The sequence below is a fragment of the Schistocerca gregaria genome, chromosome 5 (assembly GCF_023897955.1).
Source record: "Schistocerca gregaria isolate iqSchGreg1 chromosome 5, iqSchGreg1.2, whole genome shotgun sequence".
In the NCBI taxonomy this organism is placed as follows: Eukaryota; Metazoa; Arthropoda; class Insecta; order Orthoptera; family Acrididae; genus Schistocerca; species Schistocerca gregaria.
Window position 1 is genome coordinate 476,810,910 of NC_064924.1, and position 25,108 is coordinate 476,836,017.

General features: G+C 39.5%; 1 protein-coding gene across 1 annotated transcript in view; it reads right to left on the reverse strand.

Moving 5' to 3' along the window:
• LOC126271937 (tyrosine-protein kinase Src42A) overlaps positions 1-12,808 on the reverse strand; it is a 193,552-nt gene extending 180,744 nt beyond the window's left edge. Inside the window, exon 1 of the mRNA XM_049974358.1 lies at positions 11,922-12,808. Within this exon, the coding sequence (XP_049830315.1) occupies positions 11,922-12,301 (380 nt within the window). The 5' untranslated portion in view covers positions 12,302-12,808. The remainder of the gene's footprint in view (positions 1-11,921) is intronic.
• Between the last annotated feature and the right edge of the window lie 12,300 nt (positions 12,809-25,108).

Consider the following 25,108-nt stretch of genomic DNA (forward strand, 5'->3'; position numbering starts at 1 on the left):
GTCGGATGTTGTCTTTCTGCGTCCCTAGAGATGTCGGTCGATCACGATACACTTGGCGACTTCAGGTAACCCCAAAGCCAATAATCGCACGGACTGAGGTCTGGGGACCTGGGAGGCCAAGCATGACGAAAGTGGCGGCTGAGCACACGATCATCACCAAACGACGCGCGCAAGAGATCTGTCGGACATTTTGTGAAGTTTTTTGTTCCAATAAAAACCCCATGTCATTCCAAGCATGTGTGTCAATTTTTACGTCTCTGTCTACATTATTCCGTGGTTTATTAAGTTTTCAAATTTATACTGACTTTTTGATCACCCGGTACGTAACCACATTCGTTTCAGCTAATTTTCGTAAGGGCGCCGATAGCCTAGTTGTTGGGCGACGGTAACCCCCCCCCCCCCCCCCACACACACACAATGACGATGAGTGTAGCAGACGCAAGAGCAGGAGACTTACGGCGGATGCACAGAGGAGGCTCCGGGCCGTCGCTGGGGTCGGGCGACGCCCAGCAGCTTCCGCCGCCACGACGCCGGCCAGGACTCGCATCGGCGCTCGGCGAACGCCTTCCTGCGCTCGCCCACCTCTGGAAGGGACTTCTGCTTGGACAGCCTGTTCTCCAGCCTCAGCACCTTGCCCGCGCCCCGGTCTTCCGCTCCCTCGTTACGCGGAACCGGCGACAGCCGCTGCTGGAGTCCTTCCCGTAACGCCCCCGCAACACCACTCGCCGAGGACTCGACGCGCTCCTCCGCAGTTCCTTTCGAACTCTCACTCTTATCCACGGCACACTCCCGTGTCGGCGTTTCCGCCGCCGGTACATCCTTCACCAAATCCGGCCTCTGGCTCCAAAACCGCCTCTCAGCGTCCGCACGGTCAACATTCCCTGCCCTCAGCTTGACACGATGTTCTCTACCAGGCACTGCAAGCACCGCAGCACTTTTCCCGCTTCGCGCATCCTGGCGCGGGGGAGATTTCTCGTCGCTCGGAAGAGGTTTATCTGCGCTCAGCTTCTCGTCATTCGGAGAAGACTCCTCGTCATTCGGAGGAGATTTATCATCATTCGCTGCAACACTTTGGGACACGAGCTCCTTGACGACTGCCCCGGCTGCTATCAACTGCAGAAGTCTGGTGGCAGACTCCCACTGCACTTGTTTTGGGTCGCCCAAGACATGGACGGCCTGCACTTGATGCGGCAGCCAACGATCGCCGTTCCAACACCAAAAGAGACCGCCTCCTTCCATTGGATCAACCAACAATAAAACTCAAATCACTCAGAAAAAAAAAGACACTGGCTACGGACAGCTTCGCATTACGTTCCTCCACCAACAGTCGTCCCAAAACGGTGTCCTCCAATTAGCGCCGAAAAATGTTCCACGTTCAACGATGGAGCTCAAACCGCAACTGCACCTATTGAAACACGAAACGTCACTCTCCACTGAACAGAGAGAGCAGCGCGACACGCAGAAACTCATAAGTGCGCACACGACCGCGCAGTCTGCAGAACTGAACGCCAGCACGGCGTGTGGGGAAGAGATTTTGCCTTCGTGCGTCCTCTCGCCGTCGCTTCTGAGAAGCCACTGCCGCCTCGGAATTACCTGTTCGCGCGTCCCTTGGGTAACCCCGCACGTGGTCACAGGCGACGAAAAGCGACCGCACCAAGGTCGGTGGCCGGTCGCCGGCTACGGTCATAACCTCGGCCGGGGCCTACGCACGCTTCACGGCCGGTGTGGTGCACCAGGGTACGAGAAGGATGCAGCCTGCACATTCCCGCCTGCAGCCAATCAGGCCATTGCCGCTGTCCAGAAGTAACGCAAATCGCGATAGCGGCTTCAGCACTGCACGAACTTCAGAGTGCCCGTCAAGGACTGTCGTGCAGTTACAGTGTCCTCAAGGCACCTACCACGCAGCGCGAAAGCTAATTCCGGGAGAAAAGGCAATTAACTCGACAAAAAAACCAAACACTGATTTCCTATAGCGAAACCCGATTTCCGTGAAGGAGAAGGTCGCCGCAACCTTATACAACCAATTTTCTTAATAAGGCGTTTACTTCCAATGTCAGATCGATACACCGCTAAAAGACGCGGGAATATACGTAGCTTGTGCTTCTCCTAGCGTATCGAATGTTCAAAAACCGTCGTCGACAAATGCCGTTATTTCGACAGATGAACACCCCCTCCCCCCGTCAGTTTCAATGCACAAATGAAACTCCAGTTGCCATGCACAGCGTTCTGTCGTTTCAATTGTGCATTGAATATTATCGAGTGTTCATCTGTCGATATAAAAGCAACTGGTTCAAATGGCTCTGAGCACTGCTGTCGTCACCAGTCCCCTAGAACTTAGAACTACTTAAACCTAACTAACCTAAGGACATCACACACATCCATGCCCGAGGCAGGATTCGAACCTGCGACCGTAGCAGTCGCACGGTTCCGGACTGCGCGCCTAGAACCGCGAGACCACCGCAAAAGCAACTGTCGAGGACGTTATTTGAACACTCGATACGCTGGAAGAAGCACAAGCTCGACAAAAAATCCGAATGCTGATTGCCTATGGCGAAATCTGATTTCCGTGACCGCAACCTTATACAAGCAATTTCCTTAATAAGGCGTTTACTTCCAATGCCAGATTCATAAACCGATAAATACACGCGAATATTCGGAGCTTGTGCTTCTCTCAGCGTATCGAATGTTCAAATAACGCCCTCAACAACTGCCGTAATATCGACAGATGAACAACCCGCCATTTTCGAGGCTCAAATGAAATTTCAGTTCCCATGCAGATCCATGGGTCGGTTCACCAGTGCCTTGAAAATCAGGGGGTATTTGAACATTCGATACGCCGGGAGAAGCAGGAGCTCTACATGCTCCGTATATTCGGCTGTGTTTTGGCAATGTTTCAGTCAACCAGTGGAAATAAACACTTTATTACGAAAATTCGTTGTATATAGTTGTGACGACTTCTCCCGTCATAGAAATAAAATTCTTTGGAATGGAAATTAGGTTCTTTACATATACTAACGGCAAAACTAAGTTACAACTAATTATGTACTAGCACACGTTTTGACGGAATGGGAAAGATGTAATTACATGGATTTATGCCGCCGTAATTTACGCAGCTGTTATTTACGATGTCAATTCGGGTCACAAGCGCATCATTTTTTTAATCCCCAACTGCCTCATCAGAGGTGATTTTCTGCCAATGATTATATCTGCACCACCATTACTATTAAACTGTCTGGTATCCACTACTAGGTGCATCTTCACACTGCGTTATGTATTATACTTCATTTACATTAGATCGCCATTCAGAGTTTTAATGCTTCAGTTGGTTTTGACAAAAGTTTTTGCACATGTTTTGTCCTCTGTTCCGAGCTTGGTACATGGTTGGTTTATTACGGTGTACGACGGCATCAGGCTTTATCACGTTCTGAATGCTGTGTGGGACTGTATGTAAAATACTAAGTCAGATTTCCTCCACTTTTACCATCATTGTCTCGCCGAACCTTGAAAACTGATTTTTATGATTACCTCTCACGAATTTCGGTTTTTAATGGCGAAACTATAACCAGTGGCGAGCGCTATTGAAAAACCGCCATCTTTTATCCATAAAAGATGAAATGTATTGTTACACTTTGTAAAAGCTATGCGAAAATACAGCGGCCAGTTTATGCGTCAGAACAACGAAAGATCTGGCATAACTGAAAACGCAAGTGTCTGCAGATAATCGCCTTTGACGAAGATTTAGGAAAATAATAAACGAAAGGCTAATAGAAAACTAACATGGAGTAAACAAAGACACCAAACATACATGAAAAAGAGCAGCTAAGATTATTGATAACACCTTAGAGACAAATCCGTGGAGATAAATATTCGACCCGCTCACTAGGTTCTTTTCCAGATTAATAACTCTATTGAAATTCTGACAACGCATCTCTCAACCACTCACCGAACACGCACGTTCAACAAGCGCTTACTTCTAGTGTGCCGCGTACCCGTCACGAAGTGTGATTTGGGCATAATCCGACGGCTGGTTTAACTATGAAAAGCTCAACGACGTTGCGGAAAAAAAGTTGGAGCTGGGAAACTGAAGACAAGTTTCAGTGATACGTCGATGGTGGTACGCAATAAAAGTGTAGTCTTGAGCGGCCACAAATTTCGCAAATTTTTTCCCATGTTTCGTTTCACATGGAACGTTGCAAACAAGATCGCACCTCATTTTCGTTCCAAATTTCCACAATTATATTACGTTTCACGCCCAACGCCCTGTTGGCGGCAATGTCGGTCGGTACGACCCATAACTTGGATGTCCGTGTGACATGGGTAGTGCGAGAACCGCTCAGTCTATTTAATGAATCGCCCGAACAGCAGGCGTTGTTTAGGAAAATGAAAGAGAGGGATTTTGACACTCTTATACAGTAGTTGCCCGCTTTTGTGGCATGCTACTTACGTGGCGCCCCCGCCCCTAAAACACACACACATATATATATATATATATATATATATATATATATATATATATATATATGCCCGCGCATCTGCAAATACGTGATTTTTAGGTGTAAAAATCCTATTGGGTTGTAAACATAGCTTTTATGTAGCATCTTTTACTTCCGAACCTTCAAACCCTGAAGACAATAACCGAAAGACGTATTCTCAATAAACGTAAAAAATTGAATAAAACAACGAAAAGTGTTTACGTTAAATTGAAAAAAAAGTAAACCAAATCATATTATTTTGTTGCGTCTGATGAACATAAAACAACACGCCCAAAGAAAATGCGTCAAATGAGCTTTTTTAAAAAAAATAAAAATAAAAAAAGGCTAGCTGACTCATTTTAAACTGCGGAAAAATGAACCTACAGTAGCTTACAGACAGTGCTGCAAATAGTCATGTATTTTTTGTGGATTTTATAAACTGCAGTGCAGCACAGTATTTCATTTGAAATTACTCTATTGTTATTGTCTGGCAGCAGTGTCACTGAATTTCATCTTACAGCTGTATTTTGTAAGTTTTTAAATGTCCTCTTTCTACTTTTATCTTAAATTTAAATACTGCAAATTAGCTCGCGGGAACTTTAGAGAAGCATATAATGCATTATATGCTTCTTTAAAGTTCCCGCGAGCAGTTTATCATTCCACAGCTCGCTTGCGATAACGCAGGTGTAAAGCATATACTTCGACAGGCGCGTTGTATCGACCTACCGTACCAGCTTATCGATGGGAACTGTCATTAAATTAAATCCAAGAGTGGCGTGTTATTTGCTGCCTGCTTCAGCCGAGACTTTTACACATCCGGTATCAAATCTTTTGATCCGTGTAGTAACACGGTTTATTGAAATTAAACTCGCATTCTGTGTGTAAGGCCAGAACCTGTTTTGATTTCAACAGCCATCGTCATATAACCAAACAGCATTCCTGTGCTAAAAAGACTACGTCACGCAGTGATAAACTCCGACCAAAGCCCTCCGGGCGCCTTGAATCATACAAAGTTCCTAACTGTAGTAAGCCAGCAGCTGCTTCGGAGAAAGTGGGCGTCAATAATGACTTCGCGCAGGCACCATTTCGAAGAAGCAAGATTTCGAATTAAGGTGACGATGAAAAGATGACGTGATTGGACACAAATCACAATGTAGGTCTGGACAAGATCAAAGAACAAAATCTATGCCAGCTACTTTCGAAAGTGACCATCGCTGCATTTGTCGTAAGTGATTTGGGGAAACGACAGGAAACTTACATCTGGACGGCAGGGGAGATTTGAACCCACCTTCAGCCGAATACGATCTTACTGTCTTATGCTGAGGAACCTCGGTGCGGCATTTTCGCCCAAGATATATTCTTTGCCTATTTGATGTTGACTGGTTAGGTCGAACAAACTATAGCCAGACATACAGGAGTGTAGTAGGAATGGATGCAATAAACCACAGTGTGATAAAATGCAGCTCTCGCTGTCGGTCTGTGACAAGTATAGGAAATACAGTACCTGATCAAAAGTATCCAGACACACCTATGTAACGTGCAATTCATCACTGCGAGAGGTCACAGCAGATGAACTCACCAGTATTGTGATGTCAGTAGAGAGGCAGTGAGAGCAGGGTAAGTCGACCAGGAGAGCTCAGTTACTTCGAATGTGGTCTAGTCACTGGATGTCACCCCATTAACACATCATTCAGGGACATTTCAATTCTCCTAAAGCTACCCAAGTCGACAGTTGGTCATGTGATTCTGAACTGGAAACGCGAAGGAACAACAACAACAAAACTAACACCAGGCATACCCTCATGTACTGAGAGAATGGTTGTAAAAAATTGGATCGAAGCAGCTTAAAGAATCACTTGTGAGTTCCATGGTGCTAGCAGTAGTCCGCACAATGAAAGTGCTAGGGAGTTACAAAGAATGGGGTACAATGGTCAGCACCACACACTTCTGTGGTCAGTGCTACGCGACACTTGAGGGGGGGGGGGGGGGGGGGTGAAGAGTGACACCACTAAACAGTGGAAGACTGTGTCATTCTGATAGAAAGGTTTGTGTTTGTCGCTGGAGACCTTTACTTGGCATCGTGCGAAGTACAAACAGTGAAGTGTGAAGGAGGTGGAGCTACGGAATGGGGGTGTTTTTCATGGTTATGTTGTGGTCCCTTTATTGTGCTCAAGAAAAACGCTAAACGCAGAGGGATATGAACACATTTTACCACAATGTACTGCGTACAGTAGAGGAACAGTCCAGAGACTATCAGCACAACAACACACCTTGTCATATAGCAGCATTATGCGGCAAAGTTTTGTGGACAATAACATTCTTGAAATGGACTAGTGTGCCCACAGTCGCGAACTTAACCCAATGGAACACCTTTGGGTAGAGTCAGAACGTCTACTCCTCTACAGATCCCACTAAGGATCATAATTACTATCTCTGGTACTGGCTCCTGAGGAAGAGTGAACGGCCATTCCTCCACTGACATTCAAGAGGACTGATTGAAAGTGTCGAAGTAGAGTTCAAATAGGTACAAAGGCAAAGAATGGACACACCTCATATTTACATCCACTAATAGGTAGCCATGAATATGTAACGGGATAGTGTACATAGATTAGATATAGAAACGACAGTCGCAACTTACAAATCACTTATTTACCATTAAACGAGTCAGGAGATCCTTGTTTTGACAAATTTGTACTTTTTTACAGTTACAATGCTAATGATATTTTCTTCACACCGAACTTTCACATAATCTGCCGCTGCAACTCAGCACTTTGTGTGTCAAGAGTGTCATACGATGGATGTGGATACTGCTAAGTATTTTTTAAGGGACCCGATGCACGTGGGATGTACTGGAGAAGTGCAAGCGAAGCGTGCACTGTTTTGAAATTTCCTGATGAATTAAAAACTGTGCGCCAAGCCAGGACCCCAACATTGAACCTTACCTGTTGTGTTCTGAGCATCCCTAAAAACCTGCATCAGAATAATTGTACAAGTACGGGAAATGTGTTTTTGCTGATCGTGCCTGCAGTCTCCAAACTGTTAAAGACTGCCTCGCAACTAGTCTAGTCTTCAACACCTGTCAAACCGCTACCGATGTTTTTGTTCATACCTGACAAGAACGAGCAAAAAGTCAACGGCCCTAATTGCTGCGTTCGTGGAAGCACTTCAGCTTACATAAAGAAATGCCACAAATTTTATGTCCAGAAGTGTGGCCAGGACCAGACAGAATAGCTCTGAGATGTTCAATAAATTCTGACCATGAGGGGTCTGGCAAACCATACATGAACATACACATTATGTAAGAGCGACCTTGCGGCTCTTCTCACCAAGTTCTCAGGGCTTGAAGAGCAGTTTATGCCTCGCAGTAGTGGTTAAGAAAGGACTAAGATAGGGTGTGGCGTCTGCCCAATGTTATTTCATCAGTACACTGGGTAAGCAGTAAAGAAAATCAATGAGAAATTTGTAAAGGGAATTAAAGCTCACAGAGAAGCAATGAAAAAAATGTGGTTGTAGTTCTGTCAGAGACGACTAAGGACTTATAAAAGCAGCTGAACAGAACTGTTAGCGAGTTTAAAGGATGTTACAAGACGATTATCAACAAGAGTGAAACAAGATTAGAAGAATATCGACAAATTAAATCAGGTTATGCTCTTAGAATCAGATTTGGCAATAGAAAGTAAAACCAGTTGATCAGTTTTGCTTTTGGACACAGCGGCAAAATTACTAATGATGGCAGAAGTAGAGAGCATGCTGGCAATAGCAAGAAAACATTTCTTTAAAATAGAAATTTGTCAATATCGAACATAAATTTAAGAAATGTGGTGCTACAGAATACTGTTGAAAACTGGATGGGTATTTCAAACTCAGGAGGATGTACTGAATTGTGTGTGTGTGTGTGTGTGTGTGTGTGTGTGTGTGTGTGTGTGTGTGTGTGTAACTACAGCATATCAAATTTCGGACCGCAGATCACAATCAAAACTCTTCTATCAGTGGTAGATTTCAACTGGCACCTTCAATTGCGAGGGGAGAAAATGAAGGCTTTTATGTGCACACCAGTGTATGGTATGATGGAGGGTACTATGCATCCATATTAGCTACTGCTTGTATTACAGCAGTCCCGTATGGAGCAAGGGGAAAAATGTTTGCGTAAGCGCTGGAAGTGTCCTGATCTCATCTCATTTTCCTAATCATTACACGAGATAAATGCCGGATGTAGCTGAAACGTTATTTTCCCATATGCCCAAATAATAGCGCTCTAAATTTACTAAAGAGATTTTAACGAAAAAGACGTCTCCTTTCTTACGACGAGTCGGTTTTGGGTTCGGACAAGGGACAAACCAACGTTTAAGGAGGGTGTAAGCCGTGTCCGCAAAATACACGAATTCTGAATTAGCGCCTCGATCCGGCATATATTTTCGCATTCTAAAATACGGTTAATCGCTCTTACATTCTCATATATGCTGCACGAATCTCTAACGAACCTAACTACACGAATCCGAGGTTGTTCTCCTTCTTTGCCCATGTGACATGGGCTCCAAAACCATATAACACCACACAGTACAAGACGGGACTGTGAGTCTTACATGAAGTTTCCTTCCCCAGAAATTCTATCAGTAAACAGAAGTTTTCCAGGCGTCTTTTCTATCGCTGAACTCACGTATCCATACCATTTCAAATTGCTTCTAAGTACACCCGTCGAGCTTCAAACAATGTGTCAAATTCCAGACATTAACCAAGATTGCTTTTATATCGAAATCACTCGCGGTATGAGATTTACGTTACACTTACCCGACTGATATAATTTTACTGAACTTTTAACCACCAAACCATTTGGAAATACTATCTGAAGTTATTGTGAAATTCCTTTCAATCATTGGGAGACGATAACTTCCAGCAGACTGTAACATCATTCTATCTGATACTCCTGTTGATGCTATTTTGAGGCATATCCTTTATGATTGAAGCATCTGGCGAACTTTTAAGAGTGTCTGAAGTCTAAACGTATTAGAAACAATAGTAGTTTTGAGACTTACAACGTATGACCGTGCCTTTGTTATCAGTCAACAGTTTGGAACAGTGTCTAACATCTTCCGGGAATACAGGAAGACGGGATCCATCTGCTATTTTCAAGTCAATATTCTATGTGCCACACGACTGATGTTTCTTGGACACGCGCTTATTAGCTGGCAGAAACTTTTTTACCTTGAGGGATGTAATTATATCCGAGCATATAAAGTGCTGTGACAAAAAGAAGTTAGCAAGACTGGTTCGTAATTTTGCAGTTTCCCGGATGTTTCACTGCCATTTTCTCAGCTTATTTTTACCAACATTAAACACGTATGATACGTGGATTGTTCAGTGACAGAAATTGCTGTCATCGCGCCTACTTATCCGAGTGCTAGATCTTTGTAGCGTTACTCTTCTCTCTTCTCAAATTTAACCAATTGGACATGCGTGGCCTTGCTCTTTTCCTTAAAAAGTATCATACGAAATCTTCAGGTTGTAGATGACGGCTACTGGAGCAATAGCATAGTAGGTCTACTTTGCGGCGCACATTGCAGTAACAGCACGCAAAAATCCCTGACTACAAGGCCAGACATTGTGTAACAGATAAAAAGGCTAGGTGATGCAGTTAACGAAAGAATGCCGCCTAATGTTAGCTGATGTCATGAACGTCACCGCTAACCTCCGACAGTTTTTTGAAGCGATTAATATGGCATGTATCATAATGCCGATTTGACGTGTCGCGAATTATATGACTTAGTTTCTTGGGGCACCTCAGACAATAAAATGTCCCTTACACTTTATCGTTGGAAAATTCGTAGCCTACACATACCTTACAATATATTATCCTGAGTCGTCGTATTTTATATAACTTCTCGTATTTTTTGTAACTTCACATTCTGCTTGTTGCGCCAGATTAGTTTCAGACAAAATCCGTATGAAACAATATGCCGGTTATTCGTAGCAAAACAACATTTAGAAGAACCTAGTCTTACCCAAAATGATGTTGGCGTCTTGGAATAACGAAAACACAATATGACGTTCATTGCCGGCACTATATTTCCGTTACTTTCTTTCATTTTAGTATGCCGTTGATGGCTTTAAAAATAAATAAATAAATAAATGTTAAAGTATGAGACAGAATTCGATAACAGCAGGAGCTTGTGGCTGTTATATCAATGACAGTCTGGAACAGAGCTCAGTGCAGATTAATGGAACATATTTTAAGCGTCGCCCTTATAACCGTATTAAAGTAACAGTATGTGACAGAACTAGCCGCTACTTCCATCCTAGCTTTAGATTGATAATTCTGGCCAAGGACTACGAAAAGATGTATACAATGTTTCCGATCTGAAATCAAAACATTACAGGATCGATGCAAATTCAGCATAACAAACACCACTTTTGTCTTCCATCCTGCCATTAATAACAATAAACCCCGAAGAGCTAACAGAGATATGTGTATACTATCAGAGGATGATACACGGAATAAAATACATCCCGATATACTTTTTTTTTACCAACAATTCCAACATGACACCCACTTTCAGTGTTATCTCTCAAAATTCAGTCCGAAAATCCCTACGTAATTAAACATGAACTAAAGCAAAAACACACAGATGACTGACGTTTTGTTCACTAATGTATGTTTCGTAGCTTATATCTCACAAATGATGTGTCTCCAAATAACAAAATCTTTTATTTAGACAGACGTGTTGTGTTGACAGAGCGTTCACCTGTCAACACTCATGGGTTTGTCGAAGCCATGAATTACAGCCATGATTTACTCTTTCTTGGATGACAGGTAGGCATATACTGGTAGACATCTGAACTGGATTATTTAGTTGGTATCTGAATGAACTAGCCACTACAAACCATGTGATACATTTAACTGCGTCTCTTGTCCCACGAGTACAAAATGTTGCAATTTTCAAAGAAGGGCACGTGCTTAAATATAATGTCAGTATGTTTACACATGGTATAATCTAACCAAACAGGTGCCTTCTGACCTGACATCGTTTTTACAGTAGTAAAATTTTTCTGCTGGCTTCACTTAGCAACAGAAACCTAAAAGTTCTGTTCTTTATCATATCATGAGAACATAAATTTCATCGAATGTCAGAAACCAAACTATCCACCTTGACGGCAGCAAATTTTCTCTCAAATCAGAAAATAATATAACATATAGAATATTGTTCAACTTGTAGTATTGCGAAGGCTGTGAATGATTGTCGCTGAATTACAAATGCTGTTTGGTACTATATGAACCTGGGACAAGGCATATTATGTTTCACTCAAGTTCACTAAAGCTGTATTAGTCACAATACTTCTAACTTTGTTATTTTGCAAATGTATTAATGTTTATGTTGCCATAAGAGTATGGAAAAAAATGTAGAAGCAATCAACAAAATTGAACTAGACCTATTTAATTAAATTATTACTTACGGTTCAGCTTCAATGGATTTCAGCTTGGCCACGTAATTAGACGGAATATATCCCTCTTGTTTCGTAGCCTTACTTCTTGCAAGCCACCAATCGCCCTGAGTATCGTTCAGTATTTCCAAATGTTCACCTTTTCTGAAACTAAGGTCCTCATCAGTTCGTGCATCGTAATCATATAAAGCAACAAAGATTTTTGCATTGGCATTCGTGGAGCCTTCATCAGGAATGGGAGGCATTGGTCCATTCCTAACTTCTCTATGTTGTTCATGTGATGGTATTGCCAAAGGTGCATTTGTCGGTACTACAGGAGTTGGGTCTGGAGCTGGAAGTCCAACGCCGTCCTTTTTCGTCGGGGTTCTGGGTCGGCTGAAGCAGTTGCCCATTTTTGCACAGTAGATGTTCTAGGCGAACATGTAAAAATGATTTTGTGCGCTTTGATACTGCATCGAAATTTCCATACACAACTGTCATTCGGTTTGATGTTGTTCTCCCATTACAGCACTCGGAAAAACATCACATATGGTATAATCGTGCGTCTAGACTTTCGCGTCAGTCGCTCAGGTTTTAACAACACAGAACCCTGCCAAACACTTAGAATAATATGTCTCCATGCACAGTGTCTAGCGACGAGTGAAGTCTGTTTTTTTGTATCTTCCACAAGCTTTCACACGTATTTCACTCAAGACATCCCAAACGCATTCCTTGGTCAGTTACGCTATTCACATAATGTTTTTTACTTTATGAACATCCAATAAAAAGAACAACACTCACGCACTAAAAATGGAAACTAATATCAGACTACATAACTTAATACATTACTTCCTGTAGCCCCTACATTCACTTCAACCAAAGATATTCAGAGACGGCAGATACTACATACGATGTCACTTAGCACAGTAGATGGCTGAGATGCGTCAAAATTGCCCCATTCTGTTTTTGTCAGACAGTATTTCGGTCCTTCTCTTCAAAATTAAGTCGTACGTTTTATACTTGTTCACATGTGAGTAATTAGCGGGAACACAATTTGATTTTTTCATACAGACAAAAACGCGGGGAACTCTGTGCGCAAAGTACGCATAATGGCGCTATATTCGAAAGATATGTCTCAGCAATTCTATACTAAACGCAGTTGAAAGCTGTATCCACAACTAGAATATGATTATCAACTAAGAATTAAATTCCAGAGTAAATTGCGCTCTTTCGCTGTGTTTAGTTGTATGGCTGAAAACTTTGAATCAGTGTAGGGTCTATCGTGATAAATGTTGCACATAACCAGGGAAAACGCGATGTGGAAAGTTTAAGCCGTAAGTTTTCTGGTCGTATGTGCTCCACAAATCAATAACTTTGTACGAATTTATGAAAGTCATAATCCCTGTTTTAGTGTTCAGTTAAATGAATTTCAGCTATAAAAGACCTTACTCATCCCATTTCACAAATGGTATAGCAATACTTTCTGTTGGTAGTAGTTGTTTTAGTCATCTGCAGACCACTTTAACAAAGGTATTGGTTCTGTCATGGTATTATACTTTAATAACAACATATATCTCTTTCAGTTCCCTTTACCCAGAGAATAATGTATATTAAAATTCTTTAACCCGGAAGTACATTTCCATGTTTTCATGACATTGCTACTCGCATGTGGTATTTTTTTACCCCAGTTGGTAAAAATATTTGCAAGAAGTTATTCTGGGCATCGGAATATATATGTTTACATCACAAGTTATAATATTTTAAAGGTGTATTTAATGAAAAAATTACTGGAGTGTTTGTCTTTTATATCTAATCTGAATAATTGCCAGTACATTCTTCCCAAACTGAAAATTAATGTTCCTTACATAGTAACCCACAGCAAGTCTTGCACATAGTTTTTGTTTTCTGGTCTTACTGGTGACACACTTCACATCTCACAGAAGACGATCTACCTTTCTTCTGTCTTGGCTCTTCCACTCAGGTGATGAACTTCTCATAGGTTTGATAAATGAGGGTAAGTGTTGCAGTGAAGAATTTTTTGAGAGACTGCCATCCTTTCCTTCATAGCTCGCTTGAGATAGTGCAGCCACATCCTCTGAATTATCACTGTCTACCCCTTGGCCGGTATATGTATTGTGATCACTTTATGAAATGAGACTATTTTCCCTCTCAGACTCATTGTTTATCTTGTATTTGTTTGTGTCATAGTCTACATAGGATAACATGTCTTTATCTTGTTAAAATACACATTCTATTCAGTAGCTACATTATCACATACGTGGTAACTTGAGTAACTTACACATTATTACAAGGAGGGACAGTCAGTTGAAAGGCTTATGGAGGATCAAATTTGTAGAATCTATCTAACAATGTTACTTACGTATCAAAGCAACAGTGGGGTATATTTTACCCCATGCATGTGCTTTTGGGTTAAGTACCCACTAGAAAAGAAAGAAAGAGCCTTCCTAACTGTTCATGATATTCAATTGCGAATAAAATAAAAACAGGTTCCCTGTATTAATTTTTTCTGAAATTGTGAAATCATGTAGCACTTGATCGCTGGCTCAGAAATAGCATATGGTTCCTTAGTGGATCGTCATCTTAACCACTGTGCATAAGACACAGCATATCAGTTAGACCTCTACACTCCAAAACCACTGCTTCCAAACTGTTTGCACTTAGTGCATGCCATTTGTGTATTTATGCACTAGCCTCTTACTTTTGTCTGTTGCCATTCCTCCAACAACCTTCACCTGCAACTCTGTTTTTCTTATTCTCTGTATCACTACATACTGTTTTAATCAAACAGTGGAAAATCTGGGACAGAATAATAACAATATTTGAGTGACAACTATCCTTTTCATAATATTGTATAGTTTTTTATATTATTTTACATTTCCCTACTTTGCTCTGTCATCCACAGATGCCCACAAGGTGTGCAACAGAGGACACTTGTCATCCCTCCACAATATGAAATACAGAGCTTTTATTTATTACACAATTCTCATTTTATAACAAATATCAAGTGCATAACTATAACTTTTCTGGGATATCATAAGTTTTGTGTGTCACCTATTAAATATAGTTCTTGTGGTGGCATGACAAGTCTCGAAACTGACCCACTCATTTATACTAAAAATGGCAATTTTAGAGTCTTGTGTGCCCACCCAGATAAACTTCTGCAGACACCCTTTCCCTAATCGCCTCTGTTTATCTTCGGTTTCCATTTGCATCCTAATATTTCTTTTAGTTATACACCTCACCTGAGACACGTACATCATTATTACAAGTACTCTCAGAGTTTAATCTCAGCTTCTAGTTCATTGTTACTTCCCAGATATTTGCTTTCCGTGATGAACAAAGTTTTAAAAAAATCCAGAAAACTGTGAGTCAATTCTTGTTTCAAATAAAGTGATTTTAAAAATTACAGGAAATAAACTGTAAAATACTTACATTTGTATTTGAAAATATTTTCTGTAACAAACATGGGCAAATAATTGAACTAAAAAGTCACTTTATTTAATTTTTATAATTTGTAACAACATTAATACGGAGAAAGCACCTATACACCACATGGTTTGAGAGAGCTGTGCGGATGGACAAAAAAATAACAGGATGAACTCAAAAAGTGTGTCACTTCTCTATGTTGGCAAATTACTACACAAAACTGGAATTGTCAGATGCTTGAAGGTAGATGTCAGCTGTTCTGGAAGAGCCTGCTTAGAAACTTTCAAGAACCAGTTTAAAATACCAATTTTAACTTCTCCGAGGAGCTAAGTGTTTTAATCCACGGCATTGTTAGAACTCGTGAAGGAAAATCACCAAAATATGATAGCATATTCCTGTTATTGCACAGGCAGGCTGAACAAGCTTTATGTGCATGAAGTCCTGCTACCCAACATATTGCAAGTAGAATTCTAGCTCCTTGTATTTTTGGACCGTGCCAAAAATCACGTCCATCTGACCCTTGCCTCACAAACAGTAGAAGAAGAGGCTCCTGGAGTCTTAATTGTGACCTCTTAAAAGACAAACAACTCATCAGATGTTATAGCTTTGGGAAAAACCTTTCGAATAATTTGAACAAATATGACAGTGCCATTAGCTGTCATATTTTGTAAAATAAACGAAAAGAGTGACACCTAGTTATTTGTTCATAACAATACTTTCAGAGCTAGTACCATGTAGAAATTTATGGGGCCCTTCCATATATTTAATCAAGCACACAAAATATTAATAGTGCAGAAGCTCCCATCTAAAAGACAAAAAAAGGACATAGTTATCATTTTCAAGGGGTGATCACTTACATTCAGATTGCTTCTAATTGGCACTTTTTAATAACAAAACATCACTTTTTGCAGATTTAAACTTTTCTGAACAGAGCATGCTTTCATGGTTCACTGTCACCTGGAGTTCTGCCTTTATTAAATCTGTTGACCATCTGTATCTTGCATGCAGTTTAGAGTCATTATGACGTACCTACAAAACTGTCCATTTTGACATACCTGCTTCACTATTAAAGCTAGTAATTGTTGAATGAATGAAAACACGCTCTAAGAATCATGAAGTACCACAATTTTCAGCAATGTGAATCAGACAGCAGCAGCAATTGTGTTCCTACTGTTTCAAAATTTCTTTTGCCTTCATCTCAAAATATGCATTTTGTAGATACATTGTTATCAGCCTTATATCCTCATTGTGTTACACCATTTATTTTTCATAAACAAAATGATTCACTCCAAAGGGACATTGAAGCAAGTGCTACTGAACAAAAACCTTGCCACTTTGAAAATACTTGATACACCTTCCTCAGCTACTGAAGGAAATAATTAAGCCAATTTTCAAGATAATCACCATCTCTGTTCACACTGCTACTAAGGTAGTCTTCATAGGGGTCAACTATGCAAATATTTTCACTTAGGTGAAAGAGTTCTGCTGCTTTTTAAAATCTTTGAAATCAATGCCTTCCTGTGGAGAAAATGTTGCAAGGACTGTGCAGAGGCTCTCATCTGCGACATCATACCTTTCTTTGTCGATACCAAAGCGTACTGTTATAAAACCTCTTAAGGTCATCAGTGCTTTTTTTTTTATGGAATAGACAAGCCTTTTAGAAGGTTTTGCTTTGCTACCAAAAAAGCTGTCTTTCCTTCTCTGGTGGATTTTAGGATTGAAAAGTCTAATGTGTTTGTATGTCTCTAGTACACTTAAGTCAGATTTTGGCTACTATTTCCAGCCAACTCATAGCCAAATAAACTATAGCAAAGTAATTTTTCAAGATGATAAGTTTCAAGATTATATATATACCATAAAATGTAATTCGGAAAATAATCAATTACTGATAATGTAATTTTTAAATACAGAAACGAGAAGTTATTCATTCCCAGTAAAAAAAAATAAACAGAGGAAGAAAATTTGGGCAAAAGAAGGAAGAATCCATTAAAAACAGAGTGTCTGATGCCCCCATACACGTGAGACCATAACTTCAGGGTGACCACTGTTCCAATTCCATTATTGTGTTAATGTAGTATTCTGTTCCTTCTTGTCATGGTAATTTTTTCAGACTACAATGCCCTTTCTAGTGTTAGTGCACAAACTCACAAAAACAGCCATAAAGACACACAAATGTACACACCTACCAATGCCACATTGACTGTTTGCAAACGGCTCCTCACGCTGATGGGAGTAGGCAAATATTATAGGCATGGTGCAACATGATTGGAACTTTGAGAGAGGGAACAAGAGTGAGAGCCAGGAGGGGGGGGGGGGGGGGGGGAGCGTATTTGGGAGAAAAGTTGTATATACTATTTAGGTAAGCGAGGACAGTTATGAAAAATGATACGAGAGGAAAAGTACGGGTAGAGTCAGGGAGTGGGAAGGAGGGTAGTGGTAGATTATACGAAGTGGTACTGCGTGAACAGATGATGTGCTGTAGTCCAGAGAAGTCATTCCTGGAGGGGTGGGGGTTAAGAGGGAAATTCAAATGGCACCAGCATATGAGATTCTATTAAAGTTACTAATGTTGGTTGCTACTGTCAATAAGCTACAAAGGCTCTGTCTGCTGCTTTTACAATGATTTACCAAGCAGTTCCATCCCTGCATTTAGTTTCTCCGATTTCTTATGTGTAGGATTTTACTATCTTCTCTGATAATGTCAGAGAAACATGGTCTAGATTGCTGCATGGCTCTTCATTCTTGAGGACATTCTGTACATATTTGGTGAATTCTCCTTTCTTCAGGAGCAGCAATCAATACAGCGAAGTCTTACAGCTTTAATTTGGAGTAAGATGTCTGGCTCTCAGTATTGTCATAGCCTATGGAATTTGTTTCTTCATTGTGCTATGATTGTAACTTTGATTTGACCAAATATCTTCCTTAAAAGTTATCTTTAAAATATTTTATTTTTGCCTTTTCTGATTATGTCCAGATAGCACAAGCTAACATAGCATAGTTATGAGTTATATGTAAATGCATCACAGGATTTCTTGAATTAAGTTTACTTTTTATATTGCAGGCCTGAAGCAATGTATAATATACCTATACCCTTTTTTGTTGACTGTAGCTAAATTATCCCAAGGTAAGTAAATGTACCAAGAAACTTGTATAACACTATTGTGATTTAAGTTAAGTCTTGCCAGCTCTCTCCCAAAATTAGTGCATCACCTGCCTATGCCATTAGGTTAAACCTGTGAGTCAGTTTTGTTTGAAGATGTGGTGATTATTTTCTTGGCAGTCTTTGTACAATTAGATTGAACAAGTGGATTTTGTAGTATCTCCTTGTTTGACTACATACATAACAAAGAACATTTCTGAGAGACTTTTCTGTACATTAACTCTTAAATTTGAGTAAACATTTTTAAAACCTGTATTAATGTTCTGGAATAGGAAATTTTTCTTTGTTATCTGTGTATAGTTCCTGGTAAATACAAGGTGCCAAGAACATCCAGTAAACACATGAAATGAAAGGATTTAGACTGATGTTCATGGAGTAGCAATTACAACCTGCTAAACTTTGTTGGCATAATTTCCAAATGCTGTGTCACACTCAAGAGATATTTTCAGACAAATGTGCAGTTATCACTATTCATGCAGGACAAGAATCTCTATTATAGGCAAGAACTGAAAAGGAACCTGACTTGTGTTATTTGATATGAGCCAGGATATCCATCATGATGCCTATCCAGGCATCCCAACTTTGCAAACCACTGAAATGCATAGTACATGGCAATGACTCCTGTACCTGTTATAGCTTTTTCCTGTTCATTCATGTATGGAGCCAAGGAAGAATGATTGCTCAACACTTTGGAGACCAGCCATTTAGAAGAATATTGAGCCTAGCAGACTAGCCATTTATGCTGTTATTTAAGGTGTTACTGACACATATGCAACTGATGTATCTTTTAATAGTAATAAATACTAAAAAAGAACCAGGCTTCAAGAATTATTTTTTGTATTTGCTTTAGTTCTTTGATAGGTTACAAATAATGATGACAAAGTATAATTATCCCCCAAGAAAAACGTGTGAGATGATTTATAGAGCAATTTCTTGTTCACTCAGCAAACATGACATATTTGTAGCAGAAATACAGCAAAGCCTAGTGCATAAACAAACAGAAGTAGACAATGTGATCATATTGGTTTAGCCATTCCCGGCAGTAGCTGTTATGTTCACTAATGTTTCTTTTGAAATAATTCTAGAAATTGGCAACAAAAGGCAGTGGCAGCCAAGAAATAGGTAGCAAGACATCCATACATTGTTCTCATGTGAAACGAGTCCAGTTTTCAGTTTTCAAGCACTAGATATGGCTTGCGCATTCTGAAATTGTAGTTCAACCTTTATTTTGGTGGGGTCTTTATAACACAAAGTAGTGGCTAGAGTTACACTCGTGCTTGGTCTCCAAAGTGTTAAAGGCCTTTGTGCACATTGTAATTAGACTAATCTTATCTTCATGATCCCTATGGAAGCAATACTTAGGTGGCTGTAGAATATTCCAGGATTCATCACTTGAAGTTTGATTCTTGAAACTAAGTAGACTTTCATGGGATGTCCTGTATCTATATTCAAGCATTTGCCAATTGAGGTCTTTCACAATTCTGTGACACCCTCCCATAGGTCAAATAAGCTTTCGTGTTGCCCTCCTTTCTATGCGTTCAATATTTCCTGTTAGTCCTATCTGGTATAGATCCCACATTCTTGAGTAATATTCTAGGTGGGTCACAAGAATGGTTTGTAAGCAATCTCTTTAGTAGGTAGATTGAATTTCCCTTGTATTCTACTAATGAACCCAAGCCTGCCATCTGATTTACTACGACTGACTGTATGTGACTGTTCCACTTTAAGTAGTTGTGTTCAGTCTGAAGGTTGGTATGATGTAGCTCTACAAGCCACTCTATCCTAGGCAAGCCTCTTCATCTACAAATAACTACTGTGACATACAAATTTACACATCATACCCAACAAATTGTTACACTCAGGTATTTGTAAGAGTTGACCGGTTCCAACTACAGCTCAACAATATTGAAGTCATAAGATTTTTTTTTTCATTTTGTCCAATTCAAAATTTTAAATTTTTCAATATTTAAGCCAATTTGCCAGTCTCTGCACCACATTGAAATATTATCAAGATCTGTCTGAATCTTTATGCAGCTTCTTTCAGTCAGTACTTCACTATAGATAACTTAACCACCTGCAAAAAGACTGAGAATACTATTATATTATTCGCAATGTCATTAATATATGAGATGAACAGCAAGGGTCCCAAGGGCACTCCAAAGTTACTTCCAAGTCTGTCAATAGCACTTCATCGAAGGTAACTTGCTGTGTTCTCTCCCGCACGAAATTCCCCAATTCAGTCCCAAAATTTGCTCGATACCCCATACTATCATATTCTCAATAAATGAGTCAAGTGCTTGTTGGAAGTCAAGAAACACTATTTACATGTATGTGAGAATTCTACAATTCACACTTTTAAAAGTGCTCAGCAGAATCACTTTCAGACTGTTTCTTGACTGTTCCACACATACAGCATGTGGAAAAAATGAACATCAAAAAATTTTGGTGTGAACTCTGATGTCTCATTTTATCATGACAGTCATGTCTCATTATGTAGAAGGGAGTCAAAAATATATTTTTGCATTCAGAGGAGAAAGCTGGTGATTGAAACTTTGTGAAAAGATCTCCTCATAACAGAAAACACTTTTGTTTTAATGACTTATGTGCACCGTATCCACATTAATACAAAACAACTTCCACTTTGATCATACAATGTAAGCTTTCACGGCCGGTATTGTCTTCACTTAAAACTTTCGGGCTGATAGGCCGTGGTCGAAGTATAAAACTCTCTCCTGACGTTTTGTCTCCGACTGCGGGAGACATCCTTGGAGGTAAGGATGTCTCCCGCAGTCGGAGACAAAACGTCAGGAGAAAGTTTTATACTTCAACCACGGCCTATCAGCCCGGAAGTTTTAAGTGAAAACCTCCACTTTCTTGCACAACCCCAGAGAAACTGTCAATTACTGCGAGCTGTGACTTTTCTGACAGCACATCACGAATCCAGTTGTGCAACTGAGACATAGGCAAATGATTTGATTGAAAACCTCTTGTGAAGAATAGTGTCAAAAGCCTCCCGATAAGCTAGAAATATGGAATCAACTCAAGATCCCCTGCCAATAACATTCATTGTGTTGCATGGATAAAGAGCTATTATGACACAGAAGTATGAAATTGTCTAAATTGGTTATGGTTCTGTGCCAATTCCCAATAATGACCAAACACAGTGCATGTTCCAAAATCCTACTATAAATCGTTGTCAATGATATAAGTTTTATTTTAGTTTCTGAATGCTTTGTTTCAGTTCTTGCAGGGAAGGTACTTCAATCAATATTTAATGATTTTGAATTATGTATTATTGTTGATTATGTTGATGTCACTATTATTACTAAATAATCCTTTCTATTTCTATCTGAATTAAATCTAATCAACTGCCTTGATCCATGGCTTTTAAGATGTCATGAGGAAAGCATGAGCTGGGTTTCACATGCTTGATATTTTCGAAACATGCTGTTTCACATGGAGGAGGTTATTCTGTTTAAGGTACCTCATCACATTTGGAGTTCAGATTCTACGACAAATGGATACCAAGGACACTGGACAATACTTTCGTGGATAATGTTTGCTAACCTTCTTTTAAAAGGGTGTGACCTGTGCTTCCTTCCATCCATCCATTGGGCACAGCTTTTTATTCAAGGTGTCTACAGTACATTATGGTTAACAAGAGGGGGTAACTCAATTGCAAATGAGATATAGAATCTGATAGGGATGAGTCAGGCCCCGGAGCTTTGTTTAGATTTTACCATGCCATGCAATTTGTGGGGAACAAAGAAACGAAGATACCCCATTTGGTTCAACAAGGACACGAGACTAATGAGGAACTGCACAACAGTTTTCAGGGAGGCTTTTGACATAGAACTACTAAGATGTGCCACAAGATGTCAGAGGATGTGAGGACAGACAAATCTCTGTAAAGGCATTACAGTGGAGGGGGGGGGGGGGGGTGAGAGAGTTGCTGGACCCACAGTTTTAATATGTAGGTCCCCCCCCCCCCCCCATATACAATATACTGTTTGTATCTAGAGGTACAGGGACTTCCTGAAGTCTGTGAAAACTATGTAAACATCCCAAACATTTACAAATCTTTTTTCCAGCAACATGCATGAAATAATAATAATTTAAAAAATCGTTCTTTATTGATTTCTTCTAAAATCAGCCTCCACATTATCAAGAATTTCTTCCAGAGATGTAGACTTTTCTAATTAGAATTGCGCAACAAAAATCCTTTACACTTTGTACGGATAGCTGAATCTTGTCTTTTTTATGTACTGGGAACATTAAAATACCTCGACTGGGATTTGCTCCTTTCATCATTTTTACAGTTAAATTATGAAGCTATTCAGGTATAAGTAAATTCTTTGTTTTCCAAATGTCAGCTGATAACTGCAATCTGCTTTACATAATTTAAGTTTCTGTATACTTCGTTTCACTTCTTACAGCAAAGTCCCATCAGTAAGCATTTTTATGATTTGAATTCTATATTATTGTTGATAGTGCTGATGTCACTTATTTAATACTCCTCCAAAATAGTATTTCTGCCTGCAATCAGTTTATTTTAATATATCCTCTTTTACATTCCATATGTTGTTGTAATATTTATTTTTATTTCTTTTATGCAGGGTGCATATGCTCAAAATGAATCATCTGGTGTCTGTTCTCGTGCCATTTTCTGTTTCATAAACTATTTCTTTTTCTCAGTCTCTTTTTATTCCTTATTAAAGAGCAACAAATCCAGATGGATTTGTTATCATCTGTATCAGTAGAAATTTCATTTTTGCTACCTTTGTATCAGCAACGGATTCAAGACATTCTTCATCAAACCATCTACTTTGTGACTGATCCTTAAACCTTAAAATATTATTTAAAGTAGCTTTTGAGCACTAACAGTCTTCCCACATAGAATGCATCAATGTATATTCAGCACAGCAGGCATATAATCTGGTTGGTTTCACATTTTTTTAAATTTGCTCATCTGGTATTCCTGATGAGGCAGTTGCTCCAGCACTGTGTGTTTAAGAGCTTGCTGTCATAGACGTACCTTACAAAAGTTTAGTAAATAATACACAACACACTGCAATAATTAGTTTTCAATTTCTTCTAGTTAGTTTATAATCAATATCACTGTTTGGTGATTAGCTCTGTCAGAAGCAATAGTTTCAACATACAAACCAGATGGGCAACTAGATTCACATAAACAATGTAGCACAGTTTATTGGCGGCAGCTTGGTTCATAGATTCACAATGAAGTCACTTTGCATTGTGACTGATATTGTCCAACTGATGTATAAAGTTACCTGCTTAACACTGGATGACTTTTGATACCTGTTACATGATAATGAAATGAATGCTAACTATAGTAATGCTGAGATGTTTACAATTTAGCTATTTGGTGCCAACTGACTGTATACACTTTACCCCAAAAACATCCACATGGTGTTGACAAAATTAATGTTGCCGCCTGAATGAATCATTGTTCTCCACATATACTTACAGATGCACATAAGATTAAAAATCAAAATTTGTTATAATATCTGTAAGATTAACTAAATGTCAAGAAAATTACAGGATGAATAATTATAATAAACAAAAAAGCATGTTGGATTAACTATGATCTATACAATCAGAAAAAAGCCAAATTTTATCTACTATTTGATGAATCCGATTTCTGGCTCTGCAGGATTCCCCAAATGTGCCAAAATTTTCTCGATAAAATTTTTCCAAACCAAATAACGAACAACCTACCAAGTTATTCCAGTTAAAGTGGTTACTTCTGAAATCTGAAAAATCAGTGTTACACAACTATTGTCCTGGATTTAGGAAATAATGATTATTTAAGATTTGAACATTCAGCAACACAAACATTTTGAATATGAATAACTTTTTTAAAGAGGAAGCTTTTGGAATGAGTTTATTTTGTTTCTTGGAAGATGGCTTTTAAATGAGCTGACTTATTTTAGAAACAAACAGCTATTTATTCACAGAAAATTTCACCCTCACATTTTTAAACAAATCTTAAATTATGGCTATTTCTTTACCAATAATTTTCATAAACTACCTATAATATTACTGTTCATGATTGAACAGTTATACAGCAAATAATAAAACTCGCTGGAATAAGAAATGAGCTCTTGTGTGTAACTGACAACAGGAAGCAGGAGTTAGCCAGTATGTTGATAACCTATCCAGAGCCTATAAATGCAATATCCTACCTGGCTGGTCTGGGAACAGATTTTATATGCCAATCTTCCTTTGACACCCAGTATAACCCAGGTCTTGAAAAACTTGAGCACATCCTTTGCCAAGGCTAACAGTGCAATGTATAGAGTTATGGCAGTAATCCATACAAAATTCCTGTGCTTTCTTCTGATACTTTGTTTTGATTGAGATACTAGCAAAGTAGTCACCATGATCACAATCATTCAGCTGACTGTGTAAGTCAATAGGAATTCCAATTTTTGACAAATTTATTACTATGCAACCAACCATGACACGATGTGTTAGAACAAAATTGGAAGAATTAAATTTGAATGCTTATTCCATCTTATGTTAAATGGTCTTTTTTATGCTTAACTGAGCAAGACAACCAAGATACTGTTACATGCACGTATGGAAAACT